This window comes from Salmo trutta, chromosome 18 (assembly GCF_901001165.1).
Source record: "Salmo trutta chromosome 18, fSalTru1.1, whole genome shotgun sequence".
In the NCBI taxonomy this organism is placed as follows: Eukaryota; Metazoa; Chordata; class Actinopteri; order Salmoniformes; family Salmonidae; genus Salmo; species Salmo trutta.
Genome location: NC_042974.1, coordinates 28,362,937 through 28,384,411, shown reverse-complemented (window position 1 = coordinate 28,384,411; position 21,475 = coordinate 28,362,937). Strand labels below are relative to the sequence as shown.

The following is a 21,475-nucleotide window of genomic DNA, read 5'->3' as shown; positions in this document are numbered from 1 at the left end:
GTCAGTTAGGAAAGCTAAGGCTAGCATTTTCAAACAGAAATTTGCTTCCTGTAGCACTAATTCCAAAAAGTTTTGGGACACTGTAAAGTCCATGGAGAATAAGAGCACCTCCTCCCAGCTGCCCACCGCACTGCGGATAAGAAACATTGTCATCACTGATAAATCTACAATAATCGATCATTTCAATAAGCATTTTTCTACGACTGGCCATGCTTTCCACCTGGATACCCCTACCCCGGCCAACATCTCAGCACCCCCAGCAGAAACTTGCCCAAGCCCCCCCCCCCCCCCCGCTTCTCCTTCACCCAAATCCAGACAGCTGATGTTCTGAAAGAGCTGCAAAACCTGGATCCCTTCAAATCAGCTGGGCTAGACAATCTGGCCCTTCTCTTTCTAAAATTATCTGCCAAAATTGTTGCAACCCCTATTACTGGCATATTCAACCTCTCTTTCGTATCATTTGAGATCCCCAAAGATTGGAAAGCTGCCGCGGTCATCCCCCTCTTCAAAGGGGGAGGAGACACTCTAGACCCAAACTGTTATAGACCTATATCCATCCTGCCCTGCCGTTCTAAAATCTTCGAAAGCCAAGTTAACAAAGAGATCACCAACCATTTTGAATCCCACCGTACCTTCTCCACTATGCAATCTGGTTTCCGAGCTGGTCATGGGTGCACCTCAGCCACGCTCAAGGTCCTAAACGATATCATAACCGCCATCGATAAACGACAGTACTGTGCAGCCGTCTTCATCGACCTGGCCAAGGCTTTCGACTCTGTCAATGACCGTATTCTTATCGGCAGACTCAATAGCCTTGGCTTCTCAAATGACTGCCTCGCCTTGCTCACCAACTGCTTCTCAGATAGAGTTCAGTGTGTCAAATTGGAGGGCCTGTTGTCGACCTCTGGCAGTCTCTATCGGGGTGCCACAGGGTTCAATTCTCGGGCAGACTCTTTTCTCTGTATATATCAATGATGTCGCTCTTGCTGCTGGTGATTCTCTGATCCACCTCTACGCAAACGACACCATTCTGTATACATCTGGCCCTTCTTTGGACACCGTGCTAACAAACCTCCAAACAAGCTTCAACGCCATACAACACTCCTTCCGTGGCCTCCAACTGCTTTTAAATGCTAGTAAAACTAAGTGCATTCTCTTCAACCGATTGCTGCCCGCACCCTCCCGCCCGACTAGCATCACTTCTCTGGATGGTTCTGACCTAGAATATAGGGGCAACTACAAACACCTAGGTGTCTGGTTAGACTGTAAACTCTCCTTCCAGACTCACATTATGCATCTCCAATCTAAAATTAATCTAGAATCGGCTTCCTATTTCGCAACAAAGCCTCCTTCACTCATGCTGCCAAACATACCCTCGTAAAACTGACTATCCTACCAATCCTTGACTTCGGCGATGTCATTTACAAAATAGCCCCCAACACTCTACTCAGCAAACTGGATGTAGTCTATCACAGTGCCATCCGTTTTGTCACCAAAGCCCCATATACCACCCACATATACCACCCTCAGCTCACTGAGCCCCATATAGCCCCATATACCACCCTCAGCTCACTGGTCACCATACCAACACCCACCCGTAGCACGCTCTTCAGCAGGTATATTTCACTGGTCATCACCAAAGCCAACACATCCTTTGGCCGCCTTTCCTTACAGTTTTCTGCTACCAATGACTGGAACAAATTGCAAAAATCACTGATGCTGGAGTCTTATATCTCCCTCTTTAACTTCCCTCTGCATCAGCTGTCAGAGCAGCTTACCGATCACTGTACCTGTACACAGCCCATCTGTAAATAGCACACCCAACTACCTCATCCCCATATTATTACTTACCCTCTTGCTCTTTTGCACCCCAGTATCTCTACTTGCACATCATCATCTGCACATCTATCACTCCAGTGTTAATGCTAAATTGTAATTATTTCGCCTCTATAGCCTATTTATTGCCTACCTCCCTACTCTTCTACATTTGCACACACTGTTCATAGATTTTTCTATTGTGTTATTGACTGTACGTTTGTTCATGTGCAACTCTGTGTTGTTGTTTTTGTCGCTCTGCTTTGCTTTATCTTGGCCAGGTCGCAGTTGTAAATGAGAACTTGTTCTCAACTGGCCTATCTGATTAAATAAAGGTGAAATATATATTTTTTTTAATGATGAGGGAGGACAATTTTTTTCATGAGCATGGCCTTATTTCTATTACAGCATGTTGGACGACTGTAATTCATATTCCATTCACCCAGTTTAATGTAACATCGGCAAGTTTAGGCTGCTACATTATCCTCATATTTTCCCTATACCCATCATGAAGTTGCTACAACCAAGCCTATGAATGAAAGTTTACAACGTAGGTGCACACAGGTCGAGAGAAATTTGAGATGACAGACAGTGACACATGGACAGACAGTGACACATTCAATACCGCCTTGCACAGTCTTGCCTGCATCTAGCTTATCTAGGGTGTAATCATTAGTCCAACATTTGCAAACAAGAGTTTCTATTGGATAAATTCAAGTATATTTATCCCCGTTTTGTTTGCTTCCGTTTAAGAAACGTTTTTCAACAGAATCGGCGGAATGAATACACCCCTGATCCCACATAAACACAGTTCACTTTCATAGCAGCCACGTTGTATTCCTTCTATCCTCTATGAACTCTACTCCTCTCACCTTTTCCCTTCGTTGTGGACTTCAATCAACAACACATCAGCTGTATGTGACCAGGCGAAAAACCTTTCCAAGCCAAACCATGTCATAACCGCTACACACAGCCTACATCGTTGTCCACATATTAGCTAAAGTAACGTCTTAGTCAACATAGCTAATAGAACTAATGTGTTAGTACACCCGCTACTAGTAAAGTTAGTGTATAGTCAGTAAGCAGTTACACTGGCGGGCCCCGGTGGCAATAAATTAATAAAACCAAAAGCTTACCTTGACTTTGAAGAGTTCCAGTGTTGTGTTGGATAGTTATAGCCAGCTAGCTAACATAGTGTCCCTCTATTTGAGCCGGGTGTTTGAGTAACTAAACTAGCCAGCTGCATTTGCTAGCTAAGTAAGTGAAACTGAAAGTTAAAAAAAATGAAATCGCTGTCTCTCTCGCTCTCTCGCTCTTACTTCTCCTTCATTTTTGAAGAAATGAATTGTTCAACTATTGTCTTTCTCTCTCTTTGAGTCAACTACTCACCACATTGTATGCACTACAGTGCTAGTTAGCTGTAGCTAATGCTTTCAGTACTAGATTCATTCTCTGATCCTTTGATTTGGTGGACAACATGTCAGTTCATGCTGCAAGAGATCTGATAGGTTGAAGGAAGTTGTCATAGTTATTGTGTAAGTCTATGGAAGGGGGTGAGAACCAAAAGCCTCCTAGGTTTTGCATTGAAGTCAATGTACCAAGAGGAGGACGGAAGCTAGCTGTCCTCCGGCTACACCGTGGTGCTACCCTACAGTGCTGTTGAGGCTACTGTAGACCTTCATTGCAAAACAGTGTGTTTTAATCAATTATTTGGTGACGTAAATATATAATATAATATTACATTTTTGAGGAGGATGGTTCTCCCCTTCCTTCTCTGAGGAGCCTCCACTGACTGCCATATCTTAATGAATGTATTAGATTTGCCAGAGATGGAATCCTTTATTTATGCATCAATCTGGTGACTTCAGCTAACCAGGTTTTAAAATCAGGCACAGTCTCCTTAATCCAAAGGCTTAATTTTTTGTTGTTGTTGCAATAACCATGCCATTTTGTACAGTCTTCTGTTCTCAATAGGTTAAAGTCGTTAGGTGATGTGACCTACCTAAAACAGCAGTGTCCTGGGCTGGTATGAGGTTACAGCTGTATACTTCTGAGTAACACTTCAAAATATCCTGCCAGTGTCTGTGCAGTTTGGGGCATGACCAGGAGAGGCGACCTACGGTACCCTCGGCAGACTTGCACTAAGGGCATATCGGCGAGGCCGAGGGGTAAAAAGAGTGTAATTTCCAACAGGAATAGTGTAGTCTGTGAAGTTAATATCTCGAAGGCAATCAGCCCAACTGTTCCTTCCAGGTCTCCTTCAAATGTTGTGTGGATACAAAGTAATATGCTGTAAAGTGATCTACAAATCTGGAGCTCAAACTTAGAGTCAGGGGCAAGGTTCATGAAAATATACAGTTTGCGGGCAGGTGTAATTGCCTCAAAATTTGGTGTATTTAAGTGGACTTAATTTCTTATCTGAAGATATCAGAATAAATTAGATGCAGGGAGTTTGTACACTTCGCTCAACTGTGCGAATGTGGCAAAAGTATTATTGATGTAAGGGTCTGCAATAGTAATGTCCTTTCTCTTCCATAATAGAAAAGTATTGGCATTAATTAACTTTTCTCCCAGTTTATAGTATACCCAGACAGTGGTGGAAAAAGTACCTAATTGTCATTAAAAGGTGAACCTCCATCCCAGTCTCAAATCTCTGGAAGACTGAAACAGGTTTCCCTCAAGAATTTCCCTGTATTTAGCGCCATTCATCATTCCTTCAATTCTGACCAGTTTCCCAGTCCCTGACAATGAAAAACATCCCCACAGCATGATGCTGCCACCACCATGCTTCACTGTGGGGATGGTGATCTCGGGTGATGAGAGGTGTTGGGTTTGCACCAGACATAGCGTTTTCCTTGATGGCCAAAAAGCTCGATTTTAGTCTCTGACCAGAGTACCTTCTTCCATATGTTTGGGGAGTCTCCCACATGCCTTTTGGTGAACACCAAAAGTGTTTGCTTATTTCTTTCTTTAAGCAATGTTTTTTTCTGGCCACTCTTCTGTAAAGCCCAGCTCTGTGGAGTATACAGCTATGGACAGATACTCCAATCTCCGCTGTGGAGCTTTGCAGCTCCTTCAGGGTTATGTTTGGTCTCTTTGTTGCCTCTCTGATTAATGCCCTCCTTGCCTGGTCCATGAGTTTTGGTGGGCGGCCCTCTCTTGGCTGGTTTGTTGTGGTGCCATATTCTTTCCATTTTTTAATAATGGATTTAATGGTGTTCCGTGGGATGTTCAGAGTTTTGGATATTTTTTTATAACCCAACCCTGATCTGTACTTCTGCACAACCTTGTCCCTGACCTGTTTGGAGAGCTCATTGGTCTTCGTGGTACCGCTTGCTTGGTGGTGTCCCTTGCTTCGTGGTGTTGCAGACTCTGGGGCCTTTCAGAACAGGTGTATATATATACTGAGATCATGTGACAGATCATGTGACACTTAGATTTCAAACAGGTGGACTTTATTGAACTAATTGTGTGACTTCTGAAGGTAATTGATTGCACCAGATCTTATTTAGGGGCTTCATAGCAAAGGGGGTGAATACATGCTGTATGCACACAACACTTTTCCGTTTTTAATTTTAAATTTGTTTTTGAAACAAGTAATTTTTTTCATTTCACTTCACCAATTTAGACTATTTTGTGTATGTCCATTACATGAAATCCAAATAAAAATCTATTTAAATTACAGGTTGTAATGCAACAAAATAGGAAAAAACGCCAAGGGGGATGAATACTTTTGCAAGGCGCTGTATTGGCAGAGTATAAAGACTCCGGGAGTCTGCGAGTTTCAACAGAATGTTTAAACATCCTCAACAATAGTAACCTTTTCTGAATGTGCTTTGTAAAACTCTTAACCAAAGCTATCAGGGTCATGAGCTTTACCGTTAGGGAAGGAATGTACTGTGGAGACAATCTCTTCTAAAGTTCTCTCTGCATTTAATTCCCGTTGAGCAGCAGCGCGTAGTTTAGGTAGGCTACGCGAATGGAGGAAATCAGAAATTTGTGCGGTATCTACAGTAGTCTTTTAAGTGTAGATGTCTTGATAAAACTTTGAAACATGCATTTATTTATTTTGGGTCTGTAGTAACAGCTCCTGTACTAGATTTGGCCTGTATACCTCATCTGGCGCGGCAGTAGTTTATCCGGCTTGTCACCTAACTCAAAGTGTTTTTGTCTAATCTTTATTAGCATTGTGTTTGTTTGATTAAAGAGAATAGTATTGTATTCATATTTGAGTTTTAAGTAATTCAACTTGGAAGATAAGGGCGCTTCCATATAAACTCTATGAAGCACCGGGAGCTGGGCCTCGCTTTCTAATAATCTTCTCTGCCTACATTTTTTTCATGGTAGCTTCATGATATTACATGCCCACGCATAACAGCCTTAAATGCCTCTCACAAAGTGGAGTAGGATACATCAGCACTATCATTCTGGGACATATAGTCTGTAATTAAATTGGCTGTTTGTTGGTGAAATTGTTCATCATTGATTAATGTTGTATTAAATCACCAACTGAATTGAGGCTTTGTTCTGCCAAATGAAACGGGACTGTGATCGTAAATTATATTGTGGTAACATTACTTGGTACAGGTAACTTTTGAGTCTGTTAATGATTTATGCACATGTGAGAAGAAATAATAATCCTTATCCCCGTAGGGTGTTGTAATCGCCAAACATCGACAAGTTTCCTTGTTCCAATTAAATAACGCAATACAGTGGTGGAATTCAGTGAAGTGGTGGGGCGAGCAGGAAGCCTATCCATATAAAGATCCAAAATGCAGTTCATATCGCCGCCTGTAATTAAATGTGTGGTTGATAAATCTGGTAAGAGATTGAAAACATTCCACATTTTCTTACGTTACAGCCTTTATTATAAAAGGGATTCAATTGTTTTTTCCCCTCAATCTACACACACCCCATAATTATCACGTCTCAGGTAAGACCCAAATGCAGACTGTGTTGAAGTAACAATGTTTATAACAGCAACAGGGGCAGGCAAACGACAGGTCAAGGCAGGCAGGGGTCAGTAATCGAGAGTAGTGGGACAAAGGTACAGGAAGGCAGGCTCAGGTCAGACAGAGTGGTCAGGCAGGCGGGCTCAGAGTCAGGACAGACAAGGGTCAAAACCAGTAGGGCGAGAAAAAGAGAGACTATGGAAAAGCAGGAGCTGAGAAAACGCTGGCTAACTTGACAAACAAGACGAACTGGCAACAGACAAACAGAGAACTTAGGTATAAGTACCCAGGGGATAATTGGGAAGATGGGCAACACCTGGAGGGGGGTGGAGACAAGCACAAAGACAGGTGAAACAGATCAGGGCGTGACAATAATGACAAAGCAAAAACAGGTTTAGAGATTTTTGCAAAATTCAGACCATTTACTCAGTACTTTGTTGAAGACCCTTTGGTAGCGATTACAGCCGAGTCTTTTTGGATATGACGCTACAAGCTTGGCACGCCTGTATTTGGGGAGTTTCTCCCATTCTTCTCTGCAGATCCTCTCAAGCTCTGTCAGGTTGGATGGGGAGCGTCACTGCACAGCTTTTTCAGGTCTCTCCAGAGATGTTCAATCGGGTTCATGTCCGGGTTCTGGCTGGGCCACTCAAGGACATTCAGACTTGTCCCGAAGCCACTCCTGTGGCTGTGTGCTTAGTGTCATTGTCCTGTTGGAATGTGAACCTTCACCCCAGTCTGAGGTCCTGAGAGCTCTGGAGCAGGTTGTCATCAAGGATCTTTGTCCATTCATTTTCCCTCTCTCTGACCGGAGAATCTTGTTTCTCATGGTCTGAGAGTCCTTTAGGTGCCTTTTGGCAACTTCAAGCGGGCTGTCATGTGCCTTTTACTGAGGAGCGGCTTCCGCCACTCTACCATAAAGGCCTGATTGGGGAAGTGCTGCAGAGATGGTTGGCCTTCTGGAAGTTTATCCCATCTCCACAGAGAAACTCTATAGCCCTGTCAGAGTGACCATCGGGTTCTTGTTCACCTCCCTGACAAAAGCCCTTCTCCCCCGATTGCTCAGTTTGGCCGGGCAGCCAGCTCTAGGAAGAGTCTTGATGGTTCCAAACTACTTCCATTTAAGAATGATGGAGGCCACTGTGTTCTCGGGTATCTTCAATGCTGGAGAAATGTTTTGGTAACCTTCCCCAGATCTGTGCCTCGCCACAATCCTGTCTCGGAGCTCTACGGACATTTCCTTCGACCTCATGGCTTGGTTTTTGCTCTGACATGCACTGTCAACTGTGGGACCTTATATAGACAGGTGTGTGCCTTTCGAAATCATGTCCAATCAATTTAATTTACCACAGTTGGACTCCAATCAAGTTGTAGAAACATCTCAAGGATGATCAATGGAAACAGGATGCACCTGAGCTCAATTATGAGTCTCATAGCAAATTGATGATTGATGAGGGAGAAAAAAACGTTTAGAATAAGGCTGTAACGTAACAAAATGTGGCATAATGGAAGGGATCTGAATACTTTTTCCGAATGAACTGTACATTTTTCATGTGCATAAACATTAAATATATTATTTTCTAAGAAGTACAGTTGTCTCACAGTATTGCGTAATCACCATCACACCAATCAAAGTTATCAATTATAGTGCTTTTTCAACACTTTCCAAATCAAGTCCGCAACGGCATAACTCAGCTATATTGTTCTCTATTTGAAAAAAATACATCTCATTCTGTTGTAATTGGGAAGTTTATCAAATGATAACTGATCATTTTAACTAAGTAAACCTTATGGCCTTGCAGTTAAATCCAAAACAGAATGAGTGAATCTGAGATAAGGTCAGTATTACCCTCTGCAGCTCCAACTGTCTCTTCCTTCTGTGACCTGGTTCTTTTCTGATCATTATCCAGGCTATGGAGTGGACTATCACCCACAGGGGGCATTACAACACACCAACCGACATACTGTTTCTCTTTCACCCTCTCTGTCTATTTTTCTCTCAGTCATTAACTGTACTCTGACTCTCTCTTATCTTTCTTTATCTCAGTAATTAACTGTGCTGTCTCTGTGTCCTCTAGGCTGTGAGCTCTATGCGTTCTGTGGGGCTCTATTTGGGATCTGCTCTATGATCACACTGATGGTGATAGCAGTGGACCGCTACTTTGTGATTACACGTCCACTGGCCTCCATCGGGGTGCTGTCCAAGAAACGAGCCCTGCTCGTCCTCATGGCTGCCTGGGTCTACTCATTGGGATGGAGCCTGCCCCCTTTCTTTGGCTGGAGTAAGTCCACACACACATGCACACAGAGAGAGAGAGAGCATAATCCTGGGTCATGAGCCAAGCTTGGGATGAGGTTGTAGGATGCCACTGTATGGAAGAGTTGTGATTGTGTCAGTATATGTGTAAAGGATGTCACACTGCTTGCTTAGTGAGTACCACTTCCTCACGATTCGGCCCATACCTGGCGCGAACTCGGTACCTCTGCCTTGCTAGAACACGTGACCACCCTCCTGAAGCGTCTTACCAGTGGGCACCACGTGAAAAGCTAGTTGTTCGCTGGCGCAAGTGGGAACATTTCAGATGAGGAGTACGTTTCACACATCCCCATGTGCTATATATGCGAGAGAAAGACAGCAGCAAGAGAGAGAAAGACAGCAAGAGAGAGAAAGACAGCAAGAGAGAGAAAGACAGCAGCAAGAGAGAGAAAGACAGCAGCAAGAGAGAGTAAGACAGCAGGAGAGAGAGAAAGACCGCAGGAGAGAGAGAAAGACCGCAGGAGAGAGAGAAAGACAGCAGGAGAGCAAAAAGACCGCAGGAGAGCGAGGGAAAGACCGCAGGAGAGCGAGGGAAAGACCGCAGGAGAGCGAGGGAAAGACCGCAGGAGAGAGAGGGAAAGACCGCAGGAGAGAGAGGGAAAGACCGCAGGAGAGAAAGACCGCAGGAGAGAGAGAAAGACCGCAGGAGAGAGAGAAAGACCGCAAGAGAGAGAGAAAGACAGCAGGAGAGAGTGTTCCCCTTGGCTCTGTGTTCTCTCTTTGAACTCCAGTCTGCAGTAGCTTAGTTTAAGCATGGGGATATGGGCATTGGATCAGATATGCTGAGCTGCCTGAGATCTCTCAGTGAGAAGAAAGAGAATGAAACTAGCGGACGAACTGGTTGGAATGGGCTCCTCATAAGCCTCACATTGGCCTGGCCTTACAGTATACTGTACTCAGAATGACTTACACCCCATGACTGCAAATCTCTGGCAAATAACAAATTGATCCAGCAGCTCCAAATTGACAACACTCTTCTGTCTAGCACGCTAATGGGTGACATGCTGGTATGGGCCTTAAGAGCGACACACTAACTCAGACAATGTGGAGGGTGGAGGGGATTTGGGGAGAGAGGTAGTAGATCATGGCCTGCCTACCCCCTGCAGCCATCTGTGGCTGGGGTCTGCGAGCAGGCATGCCACCCCAGACATTGTTCCGCAGCCCGCGTGTCCTGTCCGACCACACACAGGGCGTCTGTCCCCTTAAACCCATCTGACGGCCCGATTTCTGCCTCATCTCCGCTGATTATCATGTCATTCAGGGGCAATAACATCAATAACATAAAAGCTTAACAAAATTGCACCATTTGAGGCTTTGATCGTCCAGAGCGTTTAGATCATCAGAAGTGCTTCCTTGATGCAAGCTTTGATGTTCCTGCGTCTTCCTATTGATGTGAGTATCCTTAACTTTCCCTGGCACTCTGACAGTTTTACCATAGCAGGGCTTCAATAGATGACGCATAAAGGACAACTTGTAGAAGACTTAGAAGCTGTGTTGAAGAAGAAAGGTTTTGACAATGTCGTATCCCACTACATATTTTCTGCCCTTTTCCCCCTTTTCCTTTTCCGACTTTCTATGTTCCATCTCTCTTTTCCTCCTTTCTCTACCACTTTCGCACTTCTTCCCCATCCTCTCCCTTACCCCCCTCCCCTTTACCTCCCCCAGGCGCCTATGTTCCAGAGGGCCTGTTGACCTCCTGTTCATGGGACTATGTGACCTTTACCCCATCAGTGCGTGCCTACACCATGCTGCTCTTCACCTTTGTCTTCTTCATCCCCCTCATCGTCATCATGTACTGCTACTTCTTCATCTTCAGAGCCATACGTACAACTAACAAGTAAGTGGATTGGATACCAGAGAGCTGCTCTAGAGATATCACTGAATGTGTGTCCAATTAAATTAAATTAAGAAAGTGTGTTGTAAGTTACTGAAATTGGATTCTCTGAAGCATTTCAAATTTCTAACATTTCGCATTTATTTTTCTGTGTGTGTGTGTCTCATAGGGCTGTAACCAAGATCAACTGCAATGGGAGCACCAGAGACTCAATTAAGAGTTTCCGTCGGCTGAAAAATGAGTGGAAGATGGCTAAGATTGCTCTGATAGTCATCCTCCTCTATGTAATCTCTTGGTCCCCATACTCTGTTGTGGCCCTGACTGCATTTGCAGGGTGAGTGCTTTTGATATGTACTGTATTTTAACAAAACGGTACCAGTCTTAATGGAACTCTAGAAGGCCATTTGGTATCACATGCACTTGTATCAGTTATATTGCATCCACAGAACTGCGCAACATACAAGCTTAGTGCTTATTAAGAGAGTACAACATAATCAATTAACAAGAATGACACTTTTACCCATGGTTTGTCCAAAGAGAGCTAACTTAAGGCCACGCCTCCAACAAGCCACACCTCCAGATCCTCTTTTTTTCTTTTTTTTCTTTATTTAACTAGGCAAGTCAGTTAAGAACAAATTCTTATTTATAATGACGGCCTACCAAAAGGCCTCCTTTGGGGACAGGGGCTGGGATAAAAAAATTAAATGTAGGACAAAACACACATCACGACAAAAGAGACACCACAATACTACATAAAGAGAGACTCAAGACAACAACACAGCATGGCAGCAACACATGCCAACACAGCATGGTAGCAACAGAACATGACAACAATATGGTAGCAACACAACATGGCAGCAGCACAACATTATAGCAGCACAAAACATAGTACAAACATTATTGGGCACAGACAACAGCACAAAGGGCAAGAAGGTAGAGACAACAATACATCACGTGAAGCAGCCACAAGTGTCAGTAAGAGTGTCCATGATTGAGTCTTTGAATGACGAGATGGAGAGAAAACTGTCCAGTTTGAGTGTTTTGTGCAGCTCGTTCCTGTCGCTAGCGGCAGTCTAATAGGCTGCCGCCGCTACATTTCCCCCACCTAAGGGGTCAGTTGTCCCTGACAACCCCGAAATCCAACACAAAGTCCTGAAACCTGGAAATGGGTCTTCAGTGGCAGCGTTGTGATTGCCGTGGGGTTGCCATCCTGACCTCAAGACGGGAGCCTGCGGAAGCGGCGCCCTGGTGGCCGTGGGGGTGTCCCATTCTGACCTCACAGCCCTTGTCCAATGGTCCAGGGCTGTGAGGAGTAACCACCATCTCACCCTCTCTTTCCACTTCATGAGATATATGAGGTTGGTAAGTCGCCAGACGATCCTGATGGAGGACCACCACTCGTCCATGAGTTCAAAGCTGGCTGCGATACACCATGTCAGAAAGTCACTCCGGAACCATGCATGGGCCTTCCCAGTGACTCATTTGTTTCGAGCTCAGACCACGCTTGCGCCGGGGGCTGTATACCCACACTTCTTGGCCAGTCTGAAAAGGCTGACCTCGACAGAGAGTGTTGTATACCTTCTTCTGCTTTACCCCTGGAACCTCGTGCTCCGGAGGTCTTTCAAAGGACTAATCTACTGGAGTTCGTAGTTTTCAGACAAACATCAGAACTGCTGGGGTGCATCCAGTAAACTCCTGCACTGCTGAATGATAGGCCCACAAGACCAATGGCAGATGTCGGTCCCAGTCTTTCTGGTCGTTGAAGGTGAGAGTGGCCAGCTGTATCACCAAAGTCCATATCGCCAACACCTTAGCTTCAAAATGTCATCCCTGATCACTGTGGAGTTCTTCCGGTGCTCCAAACTGGCAGAACATCTCCTCCACCAGCTTGTTGGCAGTGGTTGTGGTGCCCTGGTCGGGGACCGCGTAGGCCTCTGGCGACTTGGTAAAATAGTCGACAGATACAAGTACGTATCGATTGCCTGCCTCTGTCACGGGAAAAGGACCCAGGATTCCACACCAACCTGCCCCATGGGGGCCCCCCACCTGATATTGTGGCAACGTGGCATGGGCGCATACAGGTGTCACAGACATGCACATACTGTTCCGTGTCTTGGCGGCAGCCAGCCCAGTAGAGTTTCCTTCGTAGGAGTTGGAGGGTCTTTGTGTACCCGAAGGGGCCTCCCCACACCGATCCATGGACAGCTCTGAGGGCATGGGTACACATGGAATGAGGCACCAGCAACTGCCACTTCACAGAGTTGTGTTGTGTGTTAGTTCCATCCATCTTTGAAACAACACCCCTTTGTGAATGGCAAGGTTGTCCCACTGGAAGTAGTAGGCCTTGGTTTCGGGGGACAGGGTAAGACTCTGTTCCAGGCAGGCTACTGGCTGAGCTCCAACCAGCCCCGAACAGTTGCTAACACCGTGACACCTTCCTGCTCCCTCTTCAGGTCTTGGTCATTCCAGCTCTCCAAGGGTGCTGAGCTCCAGTCTGCTTCTTGAATTAACGCCCCTGCAGGCAGGAGACCCTCCTTTTGTTCCAAGTGTGGGCAGTGCTTGCAGTCTTCCTCTTCACACGACTGGCGAGACAACGCACCAATGTTTGTGTGGAGACGACCAGCCCTCGCCGGGTGACACAGTTGTTGTGCTCAGTATGGTTTAGGCTTTGACTGTAGAAGGCCACCACACGTTCCCCATCCGGCCAGCGAAAGAATGGCCCCAATGCCCACATTGCTGGCATCTGTGTCCACAATAAATGTGTGTTGGGGTTTGCGGTATGCCAGAACTGGAGCCTTGAAAAGGGCCTGACACAGTTTAGCAAATACTGCTATGCAGTCATCATGCCAGTCGAACCGCTGATCCTTGTTTGTAAGGCGGTGTAGAGGGCGGGCTACTGTTGCAAAGTCCTTGATGAACCTCTGGTATTAAGAAGCTAGGCCAACAAAGCTTCTTTACTCAGAGAGATCCTTATGGTTCGCCCAGTGCTGAACTGCCACCACCTTGGCTGGATCAGTTGCAACTCCGTCTGCCCCGATAACACTTCTTGGGGTGGAGCTTGAATCCTGCGTGCCGAATGGAAAGTAGTACCTCACTCAGATTTGCCAGAGATCCATACGGCATGCACAAGGAGGTCGTCAGGTAGATCACACACCTGTTGCAGGGGATTGTGGCCAGCACTTGCTCCGTAAAATGCTCGAAGGTTGGCGGAGGATTGCAGAGCCCGAAGGGCATCACGGTGAACTGCCACAGTCCTTGTCCAATTGAGAAGGTAGTCTTCGGCCTGGCTTCAGGGGCAAGCTCCACTGGCCAATAACCATTGCGTAGGTTGAGGGTACTGAACCATAAACCTATGATTTAATTCAGTGCATCATCTATGTGCGGGAGGGGATAGGAATCCTTCCTGGTCACATGGTTCAACTACCTGTAATCTGCACAGAAGCACCATGAGCCGTCCATCTTCAATGACAAGAACTACAGGGGCTGCCCAAGAGCTGTTGGATGGCTTGATGAATCCTGTCTCCTCCATCTCCCGGATCTTCTGCTTCGCTATCGCTCTCTTCGCCAGTGGCAAGTGATGGGGCCGCAAACGGATAGGCGCTGCGTTGCCAGTATCGATAGAGTGCTGGACCAGACTGGTTCTCTGGCATTCTTTGTCTCGTGGTGCAAAGACATCCACCAACTCTGCAAGCAGTACTTCCAACTTATCGCACTGCTCAGACACCAGCCCTTCCCGAACACCTCTTCCCTAGTTCCCGCACAGCTTGTTGGGTAGCTTCCGAAGGTACGTCCATCGTGTAACTGGTCACCTGCTGGGGCACACACACCTCTTTAGCGGCTCCTTCTCATGTGGGGAAGGATCTTTATGGGGCTGTCTGTCACAAATTCCTACCTAGTCACCTGCGGCTGCCGTTGCCTTTTTCCACTGCTCTGCAGTCCCATAACAGAGTCTTTCGTCTGGGGTTTAAGCGTTCCAACATCTAGGCATGCTCCCACTTGACTGAGGAAATCCAACCCTAGGATGTGGTCATCTTGAATATCGGCCGACCGGAGCTCTTGCTCCACCAAGACATTGTAGGATCTTAATTTGAGGCAGTTTTCGACAGCATGAAAAAAATCCTGCAGCAGTAGGAAATGTGATTTATTATGTGGATTATAATTAATCAACATTTTTGTAAGAGTTACTACATTTTTCGTAAGGGAAAATCAAGTCAGAAATGTCAGTGGAAATTACAAACTTCAGAAGCTTTTTAAACCTCAAATACACTTCAAGTTAAAAATGTAATGTGTTGCAGGAAAGTTCTCCTGCAAAATGGTGATGAAATTAAGATCCTACATCTGTATAGTGTGTATGTCCGTGAGCTCTCCTGTCACAGTGCAAAGACACAGGAAATGCACAACTTGTCATGTGTTTGAGGTTTAAAAAGGCTTCTGAAGTTTGTAATTTACACTTTGAAATTTCTGACTCGATTTTCCATTATGGAAAATGTAGTAACCTCTAAAAATATGTTGTAAATTATTAAGTGGATTATAATTAATCATTTCCTATTGCTGCAGGATTGTTTTCATGCTGTAGAAAATTAATATCCTACATCTGTATACACCCACTTATAAAATCACTTTGTATTCTTTCTATACAAATACTACGATGCCACAGCAACATTTTCAAACCTTGACCATTCAGGTACTTTATATATTGTATAATTCTGCCTCACAACTTAACAGCCTTCTCTCCCTGGCTTCTCCATGTCTCCTGTAGGTATGCAGATTTTCTGACCCCATACATGAACTCAGTTCCTGCTGTGATTGCCAAGGCTTCAGCCATTCACAACCCCATTATCTATGCCATCACCCACCCAAAGTACAGGTACCGTATTCTTGTTGCCACAAAAATTAAAGATCAAACCTATTGTTTCTATTGTTGCATTATGAGTCAAATCTTACGCAGCCGAACCCCATTTGGGAATTCCGTTGAGCAACAAAGTCAAAGAGCTATTCTTTTGCTGTTTTTTATTACACTAATGTGATACTACACCAGTGAACCATTTCATTCCATCCCATGAGAATCTATCAAATCTGAGAGACAGGAAGGGTATAGTCCTTGTTAGCTAGCGATCAGACTAAACTCTCCACTCTACAATCACTCATAAACCTGGATATTAACTCAAATGGACATCATTATAATATTCTCACCACAAAGGAAGGATTCTAAGAATTAATATATAGGGAACCTAGATTCTTTACCGCGGTGTACTTTTTGTATTTTAGTAATCTAGGTTCACTGCTCAAGGTAAATTATTGCTTGCATGTTGGATATACACTACTGGTCAAAAGTTTTAGAAAACCAACTCATTCAAGGGTTTTTCTTATTTTTTTACTATTTTCTCCATTGTAGAATAATAGTGAAGACATCGAAACTATGAAATAACACATATGGAATCATATAAAAAAAGTCTTAAACAAATCAAAATATATTTGAGATTCTTCAAATAGCCACCATTTGCCTTGATGACAGCTTTGCACACTCTTGGCATTCTCTCTCAACCAGCTTCATGAGGTAGTCCCCTGGAATGCATTTCAATTAACAGTTGTGCCATCTTAGAAGTTCATTTGTGGAATTTATTTCCTTAATGCATTTGAGCCAATCAGTTGTGTTGTGGCAAGGTAGAGGGTATACAGAAGATAGCTATATTTGGTAAAATACTAAATCCACATTATGGCAAGAACTGCTCAAATAAGCAAAGAGAAACGACAGTCCATCATTACTTTAAAACATGAAGGTCAGTCAATATGGAACATTTCAAGAGCTTTGAAAGTTTCTTCAAGTGCAGTCGCAAAATCCATCAAGCGCTATGATGAAACTAGTTCTCATGAGGACCGCCATAGGAATGGAAGACTCAGTTCATTAGAGTTACCAGCCTCAGAAATTGCAGCCCAAATAAATGCTTCACAGAGTTCAAGTACAGACACATCTCAACATCAACTGTTCAGAGGAGACTGTGTGAATCAGGCCTTCATGGTCAAATAGCTGCAAAGAAACCACTACTAAAGAACACCAATAAGAAGAAGAGACTTGCTAGCGGCCAAGAAACACGAGCAATGGACATCAGACCGGTGGAAATTTGTCTTTTGGTCTGGAGTCCAAATTGGAGATTTTTGGTTCCAACCGCCATGTCTTTGTGAGATGCGATGTGGGTGAACGGATGATCTCTGCATGTGTATTTCCCCACCGTAAAGCATGGAGGAGGAGGTGTTATTGTGTAGGGGTGCTTTGCTGGTGACGCTGTCAGTGATTTATTTAGAATTCAGGCACACTTAACCAGCATGGCTACCACAGCATTCTGCAGCGATATGCCTTCCCATCTGGTTTGGGCTTAGTCCCACTATCATTTGTTTTTCAACAAGACAATGACCCAATACACCTCCAGGCTGTGTAAGGGCTATTTTACTAAAAAGGAGACTGACGGAGTGCTGCATCAGATGACCTGGGCTACACAATACCCAGACCTCAACCAAATTGAGATGGTTTAGGGTGAGTCGGTGTAGGGGGTGCGTACTGGCGGCAGAGAAGTCAGGTGCAGGAGAGCAAAAACTGATAATAAATAATACCACCATAAACAGAACAATAAATCAATGGGTAACAAAACCCTTTCACACACCAGCATAACGTGCACAAGCACTACAATAAACAATTCCGGACAAGGACATGGGGGGAACAGAGGGTTAAATACACAACATGTAATGATGGAATTGAAACCAGGTGTGTGTGAAGACAAGACAAAAGAAATGGAAAAATGAAAAGTGGCTAGAAGACCGGCGACGCCGACCGCCGACACCGCCCGAACAAGGAGAGCAACCAACTTCGGCAGAAGTCGTGACAGTTGGACCGCGGAGTGAAGGAAAAGCAGCCAACAAGTGCTCAGCATATGTGGGAACTCCTTAAAGACTCCTTAAAGACATTCCAGGTGAAGCTGGTTGAGAGAATGCCAAGAGTGTGCAAAGCTGTCATCAAGGCAAAGGGTGGCTATTTGAAGAATCTCAAATATAAAATATATTTTGATTTGTTTAACACTTTTTTGGTTACTACATGATTCCATATGTGTTATTTAATGGTTTTGATGTTTTCACTATTATTCTACAATGTAGAAAATAGCAAGAAATTACGAAAAACCCTTGAATGAGTAGGTGTTCTAAGGCTTTTGACCGGTAGTGTACATACAGTATTTTTATTTAACTTTGATTTACTAGGCAAGTCAATTAAGAACAAATTCTTATATACAATGACTGCCTACCAAGAGGCGAAAGGCCTCCTGCAGGGAATGGGGGATTACAAATAAAAATGTAGGACAAAACACACATCACGACAAGAGCAACACCACAACACTACATAAAGACAACAACACAGCATGGCAGCAACACATGACAACACACCATGTTAGCAACACAACATGACAACAATACAGAAGCAACACAACATGGCAGCAGCACAACATGGTAGCAGCACAAACATGGTACAAACATTGTTAGGCACAGACAGCAGCACAAAGGGCAAGAAGGTAGAGACAACAGTAGATCACGAGATGCAGCCACAAGTGTCAGTAAAGGTGTCCATGATTGAGTCTTTGAATGTAGAGATGGAGATAAAACTGTCCAGTTTGAGTGTTTTTTTGCAGCTCATTCCAGTTGCTAGATGCAGCGAACTGAAAAGAGACGTGACCCAGGGACGTGTGTGCTTTGAGGACATTTAACAGAATGTGACTGGCAGAACGGGTGTTGTATATGGAGGATGAGAGTTGTAGTAGGTATCTCAGATAGGGGGGCGTGAGGCCTCAGAAGGTTTTATAAATAATCATCCACCAGTGGGTCTTGTGTCAGGTATTCAGAGATGGCCAGTTTACAGAGGGGTATAGAGTGCAGTGATGTATCCTATAAGGAGCATTGGTGGATAATCTGATGGCCGAATGGTAAAGAACATCTAGCCGCTCGAAAGCACCCTTACCTACTGATCTATAAATTACATCTCCGTAATGTAGCATGGGTAGGATAGTCATCTGAATCAGGGTTAGTTTGGCAGCTGGAGTGAAAGAGGTGCGATTACGATAGAGGAAACCAAGTCTAGATGCAACCTTAGCCTGCAGCTTGGATATATGCTGAGAGAAGGGCAGTGTACCATTTAGCCATACTCCCAAGTACTTGTGTGAGGTTACTACCTCAAGCTCTGAACCCTCAGAGGTAGTTCTTACCGAATCACGTGACCATTGTTTTGGATATGTTCAGAACAAGGTTAAGGGCAGAGAAAATTTGTTGAACACTAAGAAAGCTTTGTTGAGCGCTTCCTACTGTCTGAGCTATGTTGTTGATGTAAATTGATTAGAGTGTGGGGCCTAGGATCTAGCCTTGGGGTACTCCCTTGGTGACAGGTAGTGGCTGAGCCAGTCCGTTGATTATTGACACTTTTGTCCCAACACTTTTGATAAACAAGGCAAGATAGAAATTGGGTATATAACCATTACGATCAGCTTGATCGCCCCCTTTAAATAAAGGATGCACCGTGGCTGCCTTCCAAGCACTAGGAGCCTCCCCAGAGAGGAGAGACAGGCTCGGCAATGGTAGGGGCTGCAACCTTAAAGAAGAAAAGTTCTAAACCATCTGACCCAGATGTTTTTTGGGGTCAAGTTTATGGAGCTCTTTTAGCACCTCAAACTCAGTGACTGCCTGCAGGGAGAAGCTGTGTAGTGGTGCAGGGGAAAAAGAGGGAGGAGCATCAGGGATAGTAGCATTAGAAGGAATGGGAGAAGAGGAAGTGTTGGACAGGCAAGGAGGCATTGCTGAGTCAAATAGGAATCCTGACTTGAAGTGACGATTAAAGAGCTCAGCCATACGCTCCTTGTCAGTAACAACCACATCATCAACATTAAGGGACATGGGCAGCTGTGAAGAGGAGGGTTTATTCTCCAGGTCTTTCACAGTTTTCCAGAAGTTCTTGCGTTAGATCCACCGAGAGATAACTGCTCCTTAAAGTACAGTAACCAACGTTGGCCTTTCGGATAGCCTGACTGCACTTATTTCCTATTTGCCTGAACTTATTTCCCATTTGCCAGTCAGCCTAAGTATTTGTGTGCCGAGCCTTTCGACAAATGGTGTTCTTGAGGTAGAGTAACTCTGCCAGATCACGGTTGAACAAAGAACTGAACCTGTTTTTAATTCTCATTTTCTTTATGGGGGCATGCTAGTTAACAATACTACTGAAAATATAAAAAAAGAAGGTCCAAGCATCTTCGACAAAGGGAATCAAGCTTATTCTTACGAGGTGAGCACACCACCCACTGCTTCCGAGTATATTTCTTGCTAATGTTCAGTCTTTGGATAACAAAGTTGATGAGCTCAGAGCATTAACATCTGCTAATCACGTGTATGTGACCAATACAATTTGATTTGAACACCCAGCAACAGTCAACAAAGAGCTATTTGAAAGATGAATGCTTAAAACCAGCAAATCAAATTGTTTGGGGACAGACTTGGTGGAGAGCACTGAAAGTGTTCCTTGGTAAAGATTGCCACTCCACCACATTTGGAAGATCTGTCCTGCAGAAAAAGGTTATAACCAGAAACGTTCAAATCCGTGTTTTAGAACACTCATTCTTAACCACGTCTCAGTAATGACCAACACATCTGGATTAGAGCTGTGAACCCAGACTTTCAATTGATCCATTTCAGGTAATAAGCTTCTAGTGTTAACTTGAAGAAAACCCAAGGTTTTCCGAGGGCAGAAATCACTGAAGCCGAAATCTGAGAACAAGTCAGAATTGGGGCTAGCAACAGTAGACAGGTCAGAGCGTACATGCACATTTCCAGATATCATCAGCAGTAATACAATTTGGGCATGGCAGAGAGGGAGAGCTTTTCTGTGTTGATTTTTTATGGCATTTGACTGTGCGTCAGATGGCAACAAGATTATACTGTACAGCAATTTCATCAGGTAACATGAATACACAGCCGGTGAGAGTGGGGTAGAATGGAAGGCCAAGAGTCATACTGTAGGAACTGAATGTCCAGAGGTTTTCAGTGTTAGTCATCATTTCCTCTGACATGATACATCAGGCCCCTGGCTAGTCACTGACCATACGCACACTCACTAGACTATATATACAAACCATATACACACTCACACACACTACATTGACACTCCCACACAAAACCCACACACATACTGTTGCGTCAAAAGACAGATATTCATATTCAAGGCGTTCAGATTTTCAACTGATTTCAAAGATAAAACACCAGCAGGGGGCGAAAGAGTGTATGCATTGTGGAACCCATCATTAGCTTGTGTTTCCCTGGGGAACATATATACTGGTGCACCTTTGTGATAGCAGGTGGTGAAATGTTTGGTGGAAAAGCATTTCACTGGAAGTCCTTCACGGAAGAGGGGACTCTCATTCATACACATTCAGCTCATTTAGGATTCTGGAGACTCAACCGGTAGGCACATGGACATTGTTGTGTTAAATTGTTGCAAGTTAGGTGTTTATTTGTGTTGAGAATTGAGACCAATTGTCT

At 44.4% G+C, this 21,475-nt stretch overlaps 1 protein-coding gene across 1 annotated transcript in view; it reads left to right on the top strand.

The window, feature by feature from the left end:
• opn4a (opsin 4a (melanopsin)) overlaps nt 1-21,475 on the top strand; it is a 71,411-nt gene that overhangs the window by 27,661 nt on the left and 22,275 nt on the right. The window contains exons 4-7 of the mRNA XM_029698219.1: nt 8,843-9,046; nt 10,747-10,918; nt 11,085-11,249; nt 15,675-15,782. Of these exons, the coding sequence (XP_029554079.1) occupies nt 8,843-9,046; nt 10,747-10,918; nt 11,085-11,249; nt 15,675-15,782 (649 nt within the window). The remainder of the gene's footprint in view (nt 1-8,842; nt 9,047-10,746; nt 10,919-11,084; nt 11,250-15,674; nt 15,783-21,475) is intronic.